Consider the following 17,502-nt stretch of genomic DNA (forward strand, 5'->3'; position numbering starts at 1 on the left):
GTGAATTTCGAATACATAAAACTGAACTAAATAACGTTAACCATATTGTGGTTGTGGACTATAAACGGAATAGTTTGTACAGCTAACGTTAGCTCACTTTTCAAGCTGTATTAAGTGGTTTGAATTCCATTAAATTATTGAAAGGTTGTTGTTTCTTCAATAAGTGACGTCTGCATCACGTCCGCATCACCGAAACCAGTAAATGTAACGTTAGCTCGTTGCCAGCTGATGGTGCTGTGGAAAACAAAACAGAAACCACTGCACCCAACGTTGCGCACTTTTTTCTATTTGGCAGTTAAATTAATTTGCTTAAAATACGTTATTTACACCAGAAGCTTTCAAGACCATTCATAATTATGTGTAATTTAAAGTAACGTAAATTATAAAAACTATCATTTATCCTCTTTCTTTTTGGGTTAATTCCATGTTGCAATCTGTTAATCGCTCTAGTACGCTAGAGGCTATAACCACAGAAAGCGTAAACAACAGTGAAAACGTAAGCACGGTAGTGCATCTAAATTTCACAAGTCAAACTAATGGAGACAGGGGTAGCTGCAGCTTGGAGTAATGGGCGTGGCAAGAGGTAGGGGCGTGGCGAGAGGTAGGGGCGTGGCAAGAGGTTTCTCATTGGTCAAAGGAGTTTCCTCCTGGCAACTGCGTTGGCCAATCAGCAGTAACCATAGTTATACGTCATTTCCTTTAGCTAAAAAATATCGTCATTTCCTTTAGACGGAAAGAAGATGGCGGAGGTAATACACGTGTAATTTGTGGTTCTCTTTGCTTTACATCTTTCAACTTTGGTAATTATTTAATTGTTGTTGACAGACACATGTTACAGTGAGAAGAATGAATGAGTCCATTTGCATCGAAGACATCAGAGTCGGCGAGTTATATCGATGTCCGTTCTGTGCTCTCAATGTTTTTAGTCCATGTGAATATCACAACATATACACAGTCATTTGCAAAGCCACAGACTTCGCGCGGTTCGACATGAACGTAAGTATGAGTTCAGTTGTGATCGCAGGGTGCGATTTGTGAATAAAAACAGAGGGGGGGGGGATGTTTTGAAACATTTTTATTCATAAAAATAAATCATGAGAACATGAACTTCATCACTGCATGTGCAGGAATTGTAAAATCTTTTTTATTAACTCATGAAGTAGCCTAACGCAATATTTTTACTTTAATAGCTTATCTTTCCCCACACATTTAAACTGTGATCATGCAATAACGTTAACTTTACATCGCGATGCTGAGCTACAGTGAAATGATAGAAAAGACATTATCTGTGTTAGCAATTCGCTTCATTTGCGCGTCCAGTTCACGCGAATGAGGCGAATTGCTAACACAGATAATGTCTTTTCTATCATTTCACGTCTACCGGACGCGCGAATGGCTACCGGACGCGTCTACTTGCGCGCGCGCCCCCGCCCCCCCCGCCAAATCGCACCCTATGCATGCCTGTTATAACTTGTTAAGGTTATAGATAATAACGTGAACGGTGATGTTACGTATCATAATTGGAAACTTATGTCAAACATGTTTTACTTTATATATGAATTTTCCTATTTTAAATTGTGTTTGATGTTTATGATTCTTTTAGATTTGATCATCTTTGACTGCCACTTGGAATGCAGACAAACCAAGCACTTTCACTGCTTCCACTGCTCAAAAACCATAATTAAAAAGTCTGATTTTATAAAGCACATAAATATGTGCAAAGTAGTCAAACAGACGGTGCCTTTGTCTCATCAGAGTAGTGACGATGCTCCAAAACCGGTCCAGTGTGCATCTTTGTCTCCTCCCTGTAGTGACGATGCTCCAAAACCAGTCCAGTGTGCATCTTTGTCTCCTCCCTGTAGTGACGATGCTCCAAAACCAGTCCAGTGTGCATCTTTGTCTCCTCCCTGTATTGACACAGCTCCAAAACCAGTCCAGTGTGCATCTTTGTCTCCTCCCTGTAGTGACGATGCTCCAAAACCAGTCCAGTGTGCATCTTTGTCTCCTCCCTGTATTGACGATGCTCCAAAACCAGTCCAGTGTGCATCTTTGTCTCCTCCCTGTAGTGACGATGCTCCAAAACCAGTCCAGTGTGCATCTTTGTCTCCTCCCTGTATTGACGATGCTCCAAAACCAGTCCAGTGTGCATCTTTGTCTCCTCCCTGTAGTGACGATGCTCCAAAACCAGTCCAGTGTGCATCTTTGTCTCCTCCCTGTATTGACGATGCTCCAAAACCAGTCCAGTGTGCATCTTTGTCTCCTCCCTGTAGTGACGATGCTCCAAAACCGGTCCAGTGTGCATCTTTGTCTCCTCCCAGTAGTGACGATGCTCCAAAACCGGTCCAGTGTGCATCTTTGTCTCCTCCCAGTAGTGACGCAGCTCCAAAACCGGTCCAGTGTGCATCTTTGTCTCCTCCCAGTAGTGATGCAGCTCCAAAGATGGTCCAGTCAGTTAGGTTTCCTGCTCAAAGTGACGACACCACTCCGCAAGTGACCAAAACTGTGTCTTTTGCACCTCTTTGTGATGACACCGATAAAACCCGCTTGAAAGTTCGTAGAAAACAGGGGCAAAGATTATGTTGTCCCCACTGTAATCTGTGCGTTTTAAAAAAAAACCTCAAGAAACATATACAAAGGGCACACTTGAATATTGAACCTGATATCACTGCACAGTCTCACCTTCAAAGTCAGTGTATTGACCCAAAAAATGCAGTTTTTGCTGTTGCAAAATCATCTAAAGGCCCTTGTATACCCATTCATGTTATCAAAAAAACATGGGGTATTTCACACAAGGTGACTTGTGAACTTGATGTCTGCAATTCTGTAATGGATTTTAAAAGAAGTGGCATGCGATCTTGTCAGTGTACACACTTAAAATCAGTGGATTACTGCAGATCTGATGCTGGAAATGTTGTCCTGCATGAAGAGGCTTTAAGAGAAATGGTACAGCACAAATGGTTTTCAGAGGAACGCAAAAGACAGTGCTTAAATGCTCAGAAAAAAGCTGAAGAAGAAAGTGTGTGTTTTGCATCCTATGTGACTCTTGGTGGTCCATCCTATATGCACTATGTGTCAGTTTTTGAGCCAAAAGTTTCATTCTATAACCGATTGGAAAGAATCATGGTTGTTTATAATGCAAAAAACAACACATGGCATTGCCCTTGTACTCGGCCAAGACGCTCCTGTATACACAAGGCTGTGTGCAAATGGTATCTTTTCCAAACCAACAGGAAAATGTTCCAAAGAGTGAAGAGCACAGAGGTGGAATTGACCTGTAAGACTCCATTGCCAGTGGACACTGGACTTTCTGATTCAGAAAAAGACTATTCTGAGAACATTGTGTACCCTCCACAAAATGAGGACCTCAAGAAAATGGTGCAGTATATCTTTACAAAGAAAACATTACCTTCTTCCCTACCCATCTCAGCAACCAATTTAGATGAAAAGGAATTCCCAAAAGTTTTGGTTCCAGATGAAATGCACTGTTCATCGTGTTCGGAACCCCTTAGTGATCCTTTGCTCATCTCTAATAAAGCTAAAATTGTCACAACAGTTGGAATAATTGAAGGTTGGTATTTATTTGTTAGTAGTAAATTCTTACTTCAGTAATGTGTGTTAAGATTAGCTGCTTATTTTGTTTGTTTTTGTTTTTAGGTGTTGAAACCTATTGCAAGACATGCCCAGTGTGTGGACTTGCATATCGCTATCAAGAATGGAGCACTGGTGTGCATAACTACGATGACCACATCATACTCAGTTTGAAATTTTGTCTTATGCTTCGGAGTTTTTTGCAGGTATTGTGGATTGCTTAATTTATTGCAGGTTGTCCAAACTCAGTCCTGAAGGGCTGCTGTCCTGCAGTTTAGCTCCAACTTTTCTTAACACACTTGCCAGGAAGTGTTTTGTATTCCTAGTAATAACTTGATCAGCTGGACCAGACTTTATTAATTAGGTTTGGAGCTAAACTCTGCAGGACAGTGGTCGTTCAGGAGCAGGATTGGATACCCCTGCTTTACAGTGTTAAATGTTATTGTCACAACAATGTCAATACCTAATTTTTCCTCTTTAGTCTCACACCGCTGTTGAAAGAGTCTGTAAAGCGCTTTCAATATCCAATGGAGTGGTTTACCCAAGTAAAACAGTGCTTTGTGCTTATTTGCACTTTGAAGCATTAACTGATCACAACTACCAGTTTTCCTGCTTAAAGTGTGGATTCCATCCATCTGTTGTGATCATGGATGCTCATCGAAAAGCAGCTTTTAGCATGCCAGGTATGATACAGATCTAATTAGAATTTGAAATATCCTGACTTGCATGCAAGTTATTAGAATCAATCATCAATTGAAGTTTTGAGTTGAGCTGTCTTTTATTCATCAAATAATCCTGAAAAAGTATCACAGGTTATAAAAAATATTTCCACATTGATAAGGCATAATAAATTACATTTAGATCATGTGGCACTGATGTCTGACACTGACATAATAATTAAATAAAAATAAATGACTGATGACTGAAATCATTTTTGATGGTATATTAAATAGAATGTTTTTAAACAAATTGTTTTAGAACAATTTTAAATTGGAATTTCTGCTCCAATAAATGCAGACTTGATGAACATAAGATACTTCCTTCAAATCATTAAAAATAGTGATGTTTTATAAGTTTTGACTTGGCACTGTATTTGTAATTTTATTTTGTTAGTCAGTGAAATAGAAGAACCACCAGCGAACTTTGATGGACAGGTGGATGTGGAGGCTTTTTGGAATTCACTGCGATTGGAGATTATTGCAAGAGGTCTTGTGGAGAGTAAGTTATTTTATTAATTTGGATCAAAGTACTACACAGACACAGGTATTTTTTTTATCTTGTATTATGCCTAAACTTTTATACTGGGAGACATTACACATGGATGCAACATGCACACACACAAATTAGAAAAATACAGTGTACCCCATGACATGATCTGTTATTACATATTAATTAATTTATATTTATGTATAACTTTATTTTGTTGTTAAACTTTAGAAATAAAAGTTGAGTTATCACTGGCAACAACAACAATAATAATAATTCGTTACATTTATATAGCGCTTTTCTCAACACTCAAAGCGCTTTACATAGAAGGGGGAAATCTCCTCAACCACCACCAATGGGCAGCATCACTTGGATGATGCGACGGCAGCCATATTGCGCCAGAACACCCACCACACACCAGCTTACTGGTGGAGAGGAGACAGAGTGAAACAACATTATGACTTGTTTTTTGTTTTGTTTTTGCAGCTGGAAACCCCAATCCTTTTGCAGTCAAGCCAAGTTATCACCTTTGGGCTCCCTGGATTGGACCGAATACTAGGAAGTCTGGCTCTGTCTTAAATACAGAATGGGAGAAAGTACATTCATCAAATCCTAATCCTGCATCTGAAGTTCCAGTAACTGAGGAAAGGCTTATTGATGAGCTGATGTCACTGAAGGTGTAGTGTTGTTTTGTTTACCTTTTTGTAACCGTATTCTATTGTCATTGTTTATTTCTAATAAATTCTGAGTTTTTTGTTGTTGTTTTAATTCATAGGTGGCTGCTGTCCGACAGTTATGTGCATCATGTGGGTTAGATAACAAGGGATCAAAGATGGACCTCATAATGAGACTGAGGAGTGAAATGCAAAACAGATCAGCATATGACAAAATTTTTCAAAAGGTTTGGGGTGCATCAGGTTTGTATGCACAGATATATCTTAATTTATAATAGAAAACACACATTTCTTTATTTTTTTTACTTTTAGTGCTGCAATCATTAATTTGAAACAATTTATCACTTAGGTGGCTGGGCAGTTGTTATGTGCCCCTGTGGTGTCGTTAACAGCATTAAAGTCCTGGTGAGAGCTGAAAGTCCAAGGGACTTCACTGACATTTTGCTGTCCTGGAAACACCTTCCCAACGTAACCATTTATGACTTTGCAAGAGGACTTTCCACTCATGCAAATCTCCGTAACCCAAACATGATTCCATTCAGCCCACATGAGGGTCGGCTTTTGGAGCCAAATGATGCCAATATTGCAGCAGCAGAAGAGGGGAGACTTAAGATTTCATTGGAATGGCTCAAAGAGAAGAAAATGCCTGCTGATGTGAATGGGCATCCATTAACTGGCTCATCTGATCACTATGTACTTTCTGACAGATTCCATGAAAACAACACAAAGGATCCCCGTGATAAACTTCGTAAAATACAGCTTGTGCCTGAGTTGGCTGGAAGAGTTAATTCTCAGTGTGCGGAGCAGTTGTTTTCTCAAATGAGAAAAAACAATTACTTCCTAAATGTTATGAAGCCATCAAATCACTTGTTTCTTATGCGAAATCTGCTGCACCACTACAACGTTGCGATTAACACTAGGTTTACAGAACAGCTTACCAAGGCTGTTGGTTGCACTCAGGTTGTCCTGGATGAGCATGGCCAAGCACTTGCAGGTAAACTTAATTTTTCATAATGCAATTTAATGTCATTATTTGGCTTCTCCAGTAATGTTATTTGACACTGGGGTTAGATGACACTCGCATGCTTTATTGCTAGGGTCTTTGAGTAAAAGCACAGTCGAAATGGATAATGAGCCGAGTATAGACAAGGCGTCTGTGACAGGGCTGAAGGATGTAATGCCCAACAAGACTGGCTGGGAGCAACCATTCAGCGAAGAAAAGGTGATTGCTCTATGAAGGTTGAAATCTTAAAAGCTGAGGAATGAGTAGCCTGAAACATTTTGTAATGTTTGTTGATAATGTTTTTTAGCTCACACGTGTTTTGGACACAAAGCAAAATGGGAGTGAACATGTGTCAAGTGTTTGTTCTACAACCCTGATGAGAGAAGTTGGTTGCACTCAGGTTGTCCTGGATGAGCATGGCCAAGCACTTGCAGGTAAACTTAATTTTTCGTAATGCAATTTAATGTCATTATTTGGCTTCTCCAGAAATGTTATTTGACACTGGGGTTAGATGACACTCGCATGCTTTATTGCTAGGGACTTTAAGTAAAAGCACAGTCGAAATGGATAATGAGCCGAGTATAGACAAGGCGTCTGTGACAGGGCGGAAGGATGTAATGCCCAACAAGACTGGCTGGGAGCAACCATTCAGCGAAGAAAAGGTGATTTGCTCTGAAATCTTTTAAAGGGATACTTCACCGTTTTTTTCATATTAAATTGTTATTCCCTTAACTAAGACGAGTTGATGCATACCTCTCTCGTCTCAGTGCGTGCACTTAAAGGATTAGTTCACTTTTAAAGTGAAAATTCTGTCATCATTTACTCACCCTTAAGTTGTTTCAAACCTGTATGAATTTCTTTCCTTTGCTGAACACAAAGGAAGATATTTAGAAGAATGTCAGTAACCAGACAGTTTCTGGTTCCCATTGACTTCCATAGTATATTTTTTTCCCTACTATGGAAGTCAATGAGAACCAGAAACTGTCTGGTTACTGACATTCTTCTAAATATCTTCCTTTGTGTTCAGCAGAAGAAGGAAATGCATACAGGTTTGGAACAACTTGAGGGTGAGTAAATGATGACAGAATATTCATTTTTGGGTGAACTATCCCTTTAATCGCTCTGGCGCGCGGCGATGCTTTGATAGCACTTCGACTCGGCGCAGTAAAAAGTCACGCTTGTAAAATCCTCTCCCTCTCACTTCTGTCATTAGAACCAACGTGACTTTTTACTGCGCCGAGTCGAAGTGCTTCCAACTTCAAGTGCTATTCCGCCATACATTAGTTATCCTTTTTACCCGCTTAGAAAAGCGCCACGTTTTATTTTGTCACCATACTTGGTCGTGTAACTACTAGTGTAACTGTATTTAAATAGGAAAAACGTGGAGGTGTTTGGTCACTTCTAACTTCATCTGTCTGGATCCTAATGAATGAACTGGGCTAAGCTAAGTGCTATCAAAGTGTCACTCACTGCGCGCTAGAGCGATTAAGTGCACGCACTGAGACGAGAGAGGTATGTATCAACTCGTCTTAGTTAAGGGAATAACATAGTTCATAGTTTAGTATGAAAAAACAGTGGAGTATCCCTTTAAGCTGATGAAGCCTCAAGTAGGCTCAAGTAGCCTCAAACATTTTGTAATGTATGTTGATAATGTCCTCCACCCCCCACCCCCCCCCCCACCCCCCACCCCTTCCAAATAGCTCTCACATATTTTAGACACAAAGCAAAATGGGAGAGAACATGTGGCACGTGTTTATTCTACAACCCTGATGCGAGAAGATTTTCAGACCTTGGGATTGGAACGCAATGTGGAGGCAACAGTTAGGATCATCTTAAATTTCTTTGATCCAATTTACTTTTCAAAAATGTTCCTGTTTTTAAGTGAAGCTGTGATATCTTAACAGATTCTGAATTGCTGTTTCAAGAAAATTGAAGACCTCAGCAAATTGCAGGTAAAATGTCATTGCTTGTAGCGTGAATAAAATGCAAAAAGCTATTATGAAGAAATGTGTATGTTTCTGTAATTAGGGCATCCAAGTCTGGACGTCTAACAGCTATGTGAATGCAACGCTGATTCCCCCACTTTGTGCAGATCCCATGTTACATATCCCTGTAAGCAATTATATATTTTTTTCCAACAGTAATATTGTAGTTAGGATTTGTTATTTTAGCATACATACTTTGGATTTCATTGACTTGTTTCTATGTATTATTGCTAGCTATTGACATTTTATGTGGCATACATGTTGTAAGCATTCTTTCAAAGTGTCCAAAAAGATTTCACAGAGCAAAATAAACATTGTGCACCATTTTGTGTTATATTTATTTGTGATAGGTTGATGCTTCTACAAAAGACTGCATTCTATTCCCATCGTGGATCAAGTCACATTGGATGCTTTGTGTAAGTCATGAAGACATTTTTATCCATGTCAAATTGATTTCTGTATTTATTGTTTAACAACCATTTTCAGATTTTGCGCCCAAAGCTGAAACAGGTGTTTTTTCTTGATTCACTCTGCGCGAGTGGTCTGAGTGATGGAAGATACAGTCAAGTGTACAGGTCTTTTACATAGCTCAGTAGTTCATGTTCAGAAGTTCCAGTTGAACAGTTCTTGTTCAAATGTTCTCAGCTGCTGTATGGTGGTTCAGTTCTAAACCATTCAGCATTTTTCTTTTTTTTCTTCATTTTTGACGTTCTTGTGTTAATGTCTTATGTGAATTATGAGGTCATTTAAATGTATTAACGTTGAAAGTACCAAAACACTAATAACCAATCAACAGTAAGGGGCGTACACAATCAAAATGGGGGACTGTTGTATAGTTTGTTCATAAGTTTAGCAGCAGAGTTATAAAGATAGGGATGAGATACCTTTTGAATAGGGGTGTGTTTTGTTGATTTTGAATTTCAACATAATAATTTCTCAATTTCTAAAAATCATTTAATAGAAGGGTTGCTCAGACTGTCATTCCTGGCCATTGGACTGAGATCTCCTGTAAGGATCTTCCAGTAAGTTTTTGAATCATCACTTATTTTTCTAGCTCACAATTAAATTAAATGCTTTCTTGCTTACTTGCTTTTTTTCATTTCTTGATTTGCTTTCAAACCTTATCCAGGAGATTCCAATGCAGCATTTCTCCAATAATTGTGGAGTCTTTGTGCTCATGGTGAGTTTTTATATGACAGTAACATCAGTTTAATTTAGAAACAAAATAAAAAAGGTCTTAACAAGTAGCCTTTGATTTTCAGTATGGCCTGTACATTTCTCTGGGGGTGGCTTTTGACTTTTCTGAGGTGAGTCTTCAGATCTTTGTTCAACACATTTGTTTTGCAAGCCAGTATAAAAACAGAATTTTAAACATTATAGTAATGTTTTTTTTTTTTTTTTGTTAAGGCTAATATGTCAAGAATAAGGAAATGGTGGTGTGTACTGCTACTTGAAGACTCAGGGTAAATTCTAATTCTAATAAATTTAAAGTAATGACATTTTAGCATTTTGTAATTCTCTCTCTCTCTCTCTCTCTCTCTCTCTCTCTCTCTCTCTCTCTCTCTCTCTCTCTCTCTCTCTCTCTCTCTCTCTCTCTCTCTCTCTCTCTCTCTCTCTCTCTCTCTCTCTCTAGGTCTCCTACAGATCGGAAAAGGCACAGAAAAGATGCTGAGGTTGAAGGCTCATGTGAAGTCAAAACTGGTATGGTAAACAGTTTGAAATATAACACGTAAAAATATATTTTTAAAAAAGGCCAGTGAAAATGTTTTTTCTTTTCTTTTTTCAGTCATGGACCCAACAGGAGGCCTTGCTGATGTACTGTTGAATATTATTTATTTAAAAATAAAAATTTGGAGTCATGTAATATTTTAAAATAGTTTTTCCATATTTTTATTTCCAGCTACCACCAGAGGTGCTCAGTCACATTCTTCTTGATGTTGTTTATGAAGAAGGAGACAAAGCCTTTCACACTCTGTCACTAGTGTGCAAAAAGTTTAATGAAACAGTCCACCATCCAGGTTTTCTTAAAAAAGCTCACTTTGCCTGGCTGGACAGTATGTATAAGTATTACTTTATGAAATGAACAAGTTAAGCTAATATATTAATTTCATTTTTTTGCATTACAAATATTTTTTTTCTTTTCCTTGTAGGTATCGTTGACTGGAAGTCAGTCAATCCGAATGTGAGGGAGGAATATAGGGTGGAGTTTAAGCTCACCAGATGTGATGCCTGTGGATTCCTCTACAAAAACACCACTGGATATCGCGGCAGTGGAAAGAAGGGGGTCTTCACTGCATTCTATTCAGACAAAGAGTTTGATGGCTTCTGTTCTATGGACTGCTACTACAGTATGAATCAGTGAAGGAATGAGTTTTGACTTCGGAATGAGTTTTGACTTAGAACACAAGCCTTTGATGACATTCTATTGACGTTTCAAAAAATTAATTGTAAAAATGACAACTGAATAAATGTATTTTGTATAAAATGGTGTTTGTTTTGCTTAATTGATTAATGTCACTTAAAAGTTTATTAAACTGTTTTTACTTAATTGTATAATTATATGGTGTGTTTGATCAAACATGTACAGTATATATGCCTTTATACAGCAAAAACATTTGCTGTACCATTATTATAAAAATAACATTACTTTTAGTTTGTATGAACTTTAAATGAAAGTTCAAAATGACTTTAATAGTGTCAGGAGATATTTTTATCTTCAAAATAATAATTTAATTTGTTTTTTAATTATATTATTTTATTTAGTTCAAGTACAGACATTTCAAGTATGCAATAAAAGAAAAGATTAATACAAGGCATTTTAAATACAGCTCAAAATGTGTAAATCAGAGAATAACAGTAAGTATAAAATGCACATAAATAAATGCAAAAATAAAAGTTTATAATATCAAGGTAGTTATAAATCTTTTTATTTTATTTTTGTTACCTCATGTTTGAAAGGCTTTCAAAGTATACTGTGAGATCAGTGTTATAAAAGGTAATATATGAGGGTTTCTTTTATTTTTGTCTTATGAATATAAAACTTCGCCAAAATAATTGAATTATATAATTTAGTTTTTCAGAAAAATATGGGTTTTGGACAAATTAAGACAAATATGTTTCTCATATCTATTTTAAAGTCAGTCCAAAAAGAAATAGAAAAACGGCAATACAAAAATAAATGTTCAATATCTTCAAGTGATGTGTTACAAACATAGGTTGCAAAAAGTGCATTTATCACAAACAGTATGAATGTTTTTTAATGATTGATCCTATAAAAAGTCGCGGTGATGATGACGTCATGTAACCCGCGCCATACATAAGGTTTCGAAGGTGACGTACTTTTAAATGTATTCTTAATATCATTATTGCTATTTTACAGTGAAAGAAATGTATTTGGTCTTGTATAATTATTTGTGTAATTATAGTGATTAAGTTTATGGCTCGCTTTTATGCGGATCAGGAAGCTTTTCGCGTCCAATTGAAAATACCTTACGGCACGCCCCATTCCTCTCGGCACGCCCCATTCCTTACCGACCTCATGGCACGCCCATTGCTCCAGCCTGCAGTTACCTCTACTTGAACTAATGAAATTCACCGCCGTTGAGAACTATTAGTACTAGTGTGCTATATGGTCATGGGACAAACCAGTTTCCCTGTATACTGAATTCGTTGTTTGTTATAAGCTTAGAGCTCTGAATCTGTAAACAGTTTGCTCAGGGGAGTTACCCAAATACCAGCCATTAATTTCCTGTTTTTCTGTAACTTAAAATGACGCGTTGTCAACCCTAAACCTTTCATTTATGTAACGTACAAGTTTTTCATAATTTTTTATGACTTCAATCTGTATTGACAGATATTTTAGTCTGCCTGTTTTGTTATAGTGTAATAATTATAAAAAATACTTTTTTTTAATCACTATTATGCATTTTCAAATCTTTCCAAAGAAGTCAAACGGACTGAAAGAGCATTATCAGCAGTTCGTTCTGTTAATGACACGTCATAAACCACCGTTATAAAACCTTCAGTGGGTTATGCGGTCTACGTGATCAGACGGAGTTCTTGACTTCGAAACTCTGGGCCGAAGTCCAACACAGTTGTCAGTTGACCTATGCAAGCTCCTGCTTGATATTAGAAGTAGCGTTCGACATTTCGCAAAACAAATATTTTAACATCACTAAAACTAAAATAGTATTTATATTACTCTCCTTTAAGTGAAATTAAGTATATTGTTCATTTTAGGGTTTAGGTAAAAAGTTTCTCTAAATGCAGAAAAATACATGAAAACCTATGCCAAATAGTAACAGCATTTAAAACTAACATCCATTATGTGTTTTTTACATGTAAACTCTGACAACAGATTCAACAAAAAAATCATCACACACAAAGACAATATTGGGGGGGAAGGGAAGGGATTTTATTTTTTTAGACAACCAAATTAAACAATATTTTAGTATACCAAATCTTAATAAAAGGGCTTTCAGTTTGCATTTCAAGTGACTTACAAGGTTGGGATAAATTCAAAGCCAATTGTTCAGGACAGACAAATTTAGGAAAAGGACTTTTACACATTCTATTAAAATAATTCACTTTTTACTTTAAAAGGTTAAAATGTAATCTGGCTTTTCTGGAGGTAAATGCAGCATCATTGGCATCAAACATTGGCCTGCGGAGGAAAGACCAATGACTTGATGCAAATGCAACACTACTTTATGGACTCTGGATAAAGGGCAAAATTGACCATAATAACGTTATAACCAAGCAAAAAAAAAATTTGAAAAAAAAAAATACTGTTTGCATAGGCAACTCAAAACAATGTATAAAAGTCCCTTTCAATTTCAAAAAAAAATTTATTCCATCTTTTTTTTACTTGCACTTAAAGCTCGTTCTGCCCCTACATGGTGCATTATACAAAATAAAAATATTATGTGCAAGATCACTGGCAACAAACTGCACAGTGCAGGGGTTCTGACGCACTATAGGCAAAATTTTCTCTTTTTTTCTTAACAAAATATTCTTCAGCATTTGAAAACAAGCCACGTCCTTAGCGTGACTTTTACATTCAGTGTTATTACTAAAAATACTTTATCTGCAGGTTTCAAACGTTCCTGCACAAATGTACAATATGCTACAACATTTTATACATTTCATTATTTACATGGCTCCATTACACACATCCAAAACTTATCAGCTTTGTTTTGTCATCTTTAAGATAGCTATTAATATCACGTTCTGCAAGAGAGGTAGTTTTTTTTCCGCCACACGTATAACAAAGTGGGAAGGGGTGCTTCACATATCCACAGTTGAAAGAGCAACTTTGTCTGAAACTTTTGAACACAAATGAACAGCAGTGCAAGAATAACAACAAGTGAGAAAGGGCAGTGTGTGTAAAATGCCGGCAGTCTGCCTTTTTTTTTTTTTAACAAACAATGTAAACATGTCCACACTGGACTTGCGCCCTATTTCTCACTTCCCCCGTGCCATAATACACACATTTCATAACATAATGCTTATAATATCAAAACACATCACAGAGCAAACAAGGCTATGAGACAAGACCACAGAAAACATCTGTCCTATGGTCTCGCATCACAACCATCCTCCGCATATTTGCTCTGTGATTGTTCTAAGAGTACAGCAAAGTTTTAAAAAATGATTTGTCAACCAAAACCTTGATATACGCTAATGCCTTACCCAATGATTTATGGCACTTGTAACCAGATCTGGTTAAGCTAAGGGGGATTCCAACAGAAAATTGCTGATTACGTAGCTTTGGTAGACATTAAAAATCACACTTAGTTTTCTAAGCTATAACATAAGGGATGCAAAAAGTACAAGCTTAACGCTGCAATAGAGCTTGTGAACCTTAATGAATTTCAACACCTATAGTGCAATGCGCACAGCGCCATTAAAAAAAGAAGTACAGGTGTTGAAAGCACAAGGTCCATTGTGCAACCTCATTAAGCTTGAGGTTAGTTAAATGACCTTTTCACTTAAGCTTGTCCCCCCTCCGTATTCTGTTCGCTTAGTTCTCCCTGCAGAACGACGTCAAGTGGCTTTTACTTCCCAAAAAGCAAAATAAAAAGAGATACCTGGAAATGCAGTACGCACTATAATGCTACAAATGCTGCTGTGCTTAGCACCAAGAGGTTTCCGCCACTCCCTGCATGATTAAAACTCAAGCCGAGAGTGCGCATCAAACCTCAGCAAGCGAAAAACAGAATTCGAAATATTAGAAAGAAAATGGTGCGAGTTGTCTTGACATCTACTCCTAGGCCAGGTTGAGAAGAAAAAACACTGTCACAAACAGCCATCAAAAAAAGAACAAAACAAAACAGGAGCATAACAGAGCAATTAGTTATTAGGAGGACATCCAGTTCATCATTTGTCATGGCGTACAGCTCCGCTAAGATTTTCCGACCACCCCTTAAGGCCTCAATGACGTAATAACTAGTGAAGCGGTTTTCTTTAAAAAAATTAGGTGAAGAACATTTAGGAGAAACATCTGCCTGTCAAATGCTTATCACCTTATTAAGACGCAAATCTAAAAATAGCTGTAAAATATATTACGCAGCTGAAGCATTCATGGGGAGGCCAAAGGTCAAAGCGGAGCCTTCATTCATATATTGGCTTAAGAGAGCAGCAGTGAGACCTTGTTATGCCTGAACCTTCAGAAGGCTCTTTAACTGAAAGGTCATCATCTCACGATGATCACAAGCGCCGATGGGAAGAGACACCCAGTGGCTCGGGGGCCTAGGTAGAACACTTGGGGATGGGGGCTCACTGAACTTGGCTCCAGCATAGTTCTGACCACACTGAGCTGACAAAAGTTTGTTCAGGTGGGACATGGTCCCCTCCCAATTCTGATCATATGGTGTGGCAAAACGAACAGCGGCATTCTTCTTGTCTACAGACGCGGCCTGCCGCGCCTCAGGAGACCAAGAATAGCTGGTGCCCTTCTCACCCCTGCGATGGCTGAGGTGATGGGGCACCCCTAAGGCTCCTGAGGAGGCGGAATGCACCACTCCATTCTGGTCTCGACTTCTCTGCTTGCTTCTGCCAATCTGGTGGATCTTCTTGGGCGCTGGGCGATCTGGAATGTTGTATCTCTCACCACCTCCCATACTGCTTTAACTGGATGTCACCTAAAGACAAAATATAAACCTTGTTTAAACAAAGGGAAATAATGCGCCTTTTTAAGTACAATGTTAAAGTGTGCAAACTGGTTTAAAAACAAGCTCAAAATAATTGTCAAATGTCCCGTGTTGCTGGCTTGCAATAACAAAGGGCTACGTGCAGCGCGAGTCCCCGCCCATCCCCCACTCGCTTCCTCTGCTTACCTCACTGTTGTAGAAAAGTTGAGTGCTTGGTTCTCTTCACTTTTTAATTTCTCTTCACCGATCGGGCTCCAGGTCCTCGAAGTAGTTGATCTACCTCTCGCTGCACGTCTAGGTCCAGCAAGATCTGAAGTGTTCATGTGCCAATGAGCGTTGTTTTGTCGTGTAACCGAGTTGAACATGAATTCACGCTCGGCGCACGGTGCTCTAGAAGCCGTGAATCTAACAAAAGAAACACGGTTGGTTTAATATAAAGTACGAAAATCTTTCCAAAAAATGTGTTCAATTTTGACAGCATCAAGCAACATTCATTTTTTCACATAAAATATAGAAAGATAAAATCTCACTAAACCATTTGTTTGTGTATAAGAGTAAAATAACCCGTCTAAAATGAGGTTACGGTCAAACATAAAAAAACTTTCATATAATTCATCGTTTAAAAATCTAAATCTTGAAAATGTTGTTACATAAACATCTAATCTTCCTAATGTTCAAACAGTCTTGTCGACGAAAAACCACACATTTCGAAATCGCAGATAAATACTATGATTTTGCAACAAATATTTGAGCTTTAACTTATAAAATAAAGGTATTAGGTCATGTTTTCTGGCACCGTACCAAAACAAAAGACTCTTGAACACAACATGGCGTCAATACTGTCGACGACTCCCTATGTCTTTAACTCAGTAAAAAACAACTTACCGACTTCCTCAGGCTTTGATGAAAAAGCCCTTCGTCTTCCCTTGGTCTAGTCTGCTAGCTGTAGCTGTTAATGGAGAAAATATTTCCCGATATGTGAATCTTCATAACAATCCGAGGCAACAACGGAATGGTATTATTCTCCTCCAGTTTGTCTCCGTCTAACAACAAAATGGATCCTCAACAAAGCATAAGTACTTCAGGCGTATGTTATTCTGGCCAATCAGGGAGAAGCACTGTCGACGTGTGACCAATAGGAGCGATGAACACGCCTGTTGCCATCCTTCCTGCGTCATTGCATGTTTATGGGGACTGGGGAATTTTGGTTTTTCCGCCTTACTGTAATAACTCGAAGCTATATAAAACGTCACGTCACATGGGTTTCTTCCGGTTAGTTTCATCCATACAGTCTATGGTTTCATCTCAAAATGCAAATAGCCTATGAATACCAATGAAGCCTATGTCCATGGCATATCTTCGAAAAACACATATGGGCACAACACACAGTGTCTATGCTTTATGTAAAATCACGTGAACAATGAAACCGTGTTTTAATTCTTTAGATATTCAATAAGTTTTTGTAAGGGAAAATTAATTTTAACACATGCCAAAAATACTTTACTTTCAGACTCTTCATGTTGTGGAAATTATCAGACAAAACCAGAATTTTGAGTTGTCCAATTTTGAATTCAGGATGTTAAAATCCATAGCCTACTATATTAATAACCTAATAAAACAGTAGACACTTATATAGCAGGCATTACCATGATCATAGGAAAGGTGTGAGTGGGACACAGGAAATAGGCCTTTGTCTTGAAAACCAAGTAGAAACATGGTATCACACACCACTTGCTGGCATGTGACAACAGGTAGAGATAAAAACCTGTGAAGTGGTGTCTACTGCCAATGACAATAGGAGGGAGAGTGTTTGAAAAGCAACTGAGAACGGTGTTATTTTGGGGGTGTAGCCTAGTATCTTCATAAATCAGTGAATGGATTGAGGGGGCATATGG

General features: G+C 38.0%; 3 protein-coding genes across 4 annotated transcripts; 2 read left to right on the forward strand and 1 right to left on the reverse strand.

The window, feature by feature from the left end:
- The first annotated feature begins 736 nt into the window (after positions 1–736).
- Positions 737–9,066, forward strand: LOC307006312 (uncharacterized protein). Its single transcript, XM_079627161.1, has 15 exons — positions 737–749; positions 1,604–3,568; positions 3,655–3,794; positions 4,070–4,271; positions 4,702–4,806; positions 5,281–5,471; positions 5,570–5,711; positions 5,818–6,462; positions 6,566–6,690; positions 6,779–6,905; positions 7,009–7,133; positions 8,172–8,291; positions 8,376–8,423; positions 8,500–8,583; positions 8,807–9,066. Exons 2-15 carry the CDS (start codon positions 1,714–1,716, stop codon positions 8,927–8,929), a joined length of 4,032 nt encoding a protein of 1,343 aa, XP_079483287.1. The 5' UTR covers positions 737–749; positions 1,604–1,713; the 3' UTR covers positions 8,930–9,066.
- Positions 8,998–10,944, forward strand: LOC307006313 (uncharacterized protein). The gene is made up of 8 exons (XM_079627162.1): positions 8,998–9,478; positions 9,586–9,636; positions 9,719–9,763; positions 9,864–9,919; positions 10,090–10,157; positions 10,243–10,271; positions 10,357–10,510; positions 10,607–10,944. Exons 2-8 carry the CDS (start codon positions 9,595–9,597, stop codon positions 10,816–10,818), a joined length of 606 nt encoding a protein of 201 aa, XP_079483288.1. The 5' UTR covers positions 8,998–9,478; positions 9,586–9,594; the 3' UTR covers positions 10,819–10,944.
- Positions 10,945–13,231: 2,287 nt separating this feature from the next.
- On the reverse strand, positions 13,232–16,769 carry pnrc2 (proline-rich nuclear receptor coactivator 2). 2 transcript variants are annotated; one of them, XR_013799228.1, is made up of 3 exons: positions 16,493–16,769; positions 15,794–16,012; positions 13,232–15,598 (listed from the first exon to the last, which is right to left on the reverse strand). XR_013799228.1 is itself a non-coding variant. In XM_079625056.1 (2 exons), exon 2 carries the CDS (start codon positions 15,575–15,577, stop codon positions 15,110–15,112), a length of 468 nt encoding a protein of 155 aa, XP_079481182.1. In that variant the 5' UTR covers positions 15,578–15,598; positions 15,794–15,933; the 3' UTR covers positions 14,972–15,109. The 2 variants fall into 2 exon arrangements, 1 of the variants encoding a protein (XP_079481182.1); XM_079625056.1 differs by lacking the exon at positions 16,493–16,769 and having other exon boundaries at positions 14,972–15,598; positions 15,794–15,933.
- Between the last annotated feature and the right edge of the window lie 733 nt (positions 16,770–17,502).

This window comes from Phoxinus phoxinus (assembly GCF_949152265.1).
Source record: "Phoxinus phoxinus genome assembly, chromosome: 10".
Classification (NCBI taxonomy): Eukaryota; Metazoa; Chordata; class Actinopteri; order Cypriniformes; family Leuciscidae; genus Phoxinus; species Phoxinus phoxinus.

What these genes read in the sequence shown, in the direction of transcription:
- LOC307006312 (XM_079627161.1), top strand. Translation starts at nt 1,714, where the DNA reads ATGTGCAAAGTAGTCAAACAGACGGTGCCTTTGTCTCATCAGAGTAGT. An exon ending in AGCAGCTTTTAGCATGCCAG is followed by an intron (nt 4,272 to 4,701) that starts GTATGATACAGA and finishes TTATTTTGTTAG; the next exon opens with TCAGTGAAATAGAAGAACCA. An exon ending in TGCAAGAGGTCTTGTGGAGA is followed by an intron (nt 4,807 to 5,280) that starts GTAAGTTATTTT and finishes TTGTTTTTGCAG; the next exon opens with CTGGAAACCCCAATCCTTTT.
- LOC307006313 (XM_079627162.1), top strand. Translation starts at nt 9,595, where the DNA reads ATGCAGCATTTCTCCAATAATTGTGGAGTCTTTGTGCTCATG. An exon ending in TGGCTTTTGACTTTTCTGAG is followed by an intron (nt 9,764 to 9,863) that starts GTGAGTCTTCAG and finishes TTTTTTGTTAAG; the next exon opens with GCTAATATGTCAAGAATAAG. An exon ending in CTGCTACTTGAAGACTCAGG is followed by an intron (nt 9,920 to 10,089) that starts GTAAATTCTAAT and finishes CTCTCTCTCTAG; the next exon opens with GTCTCCTACAGATCGGAAAA.
- pnrc2 (XM_079625056.1), bottom strand. Translation starts at nt 15,577, where the DNA reads ATGGGAGGTGGTGAGAGATACAACATTCCAGATCGCCCAGCGCCCAAG.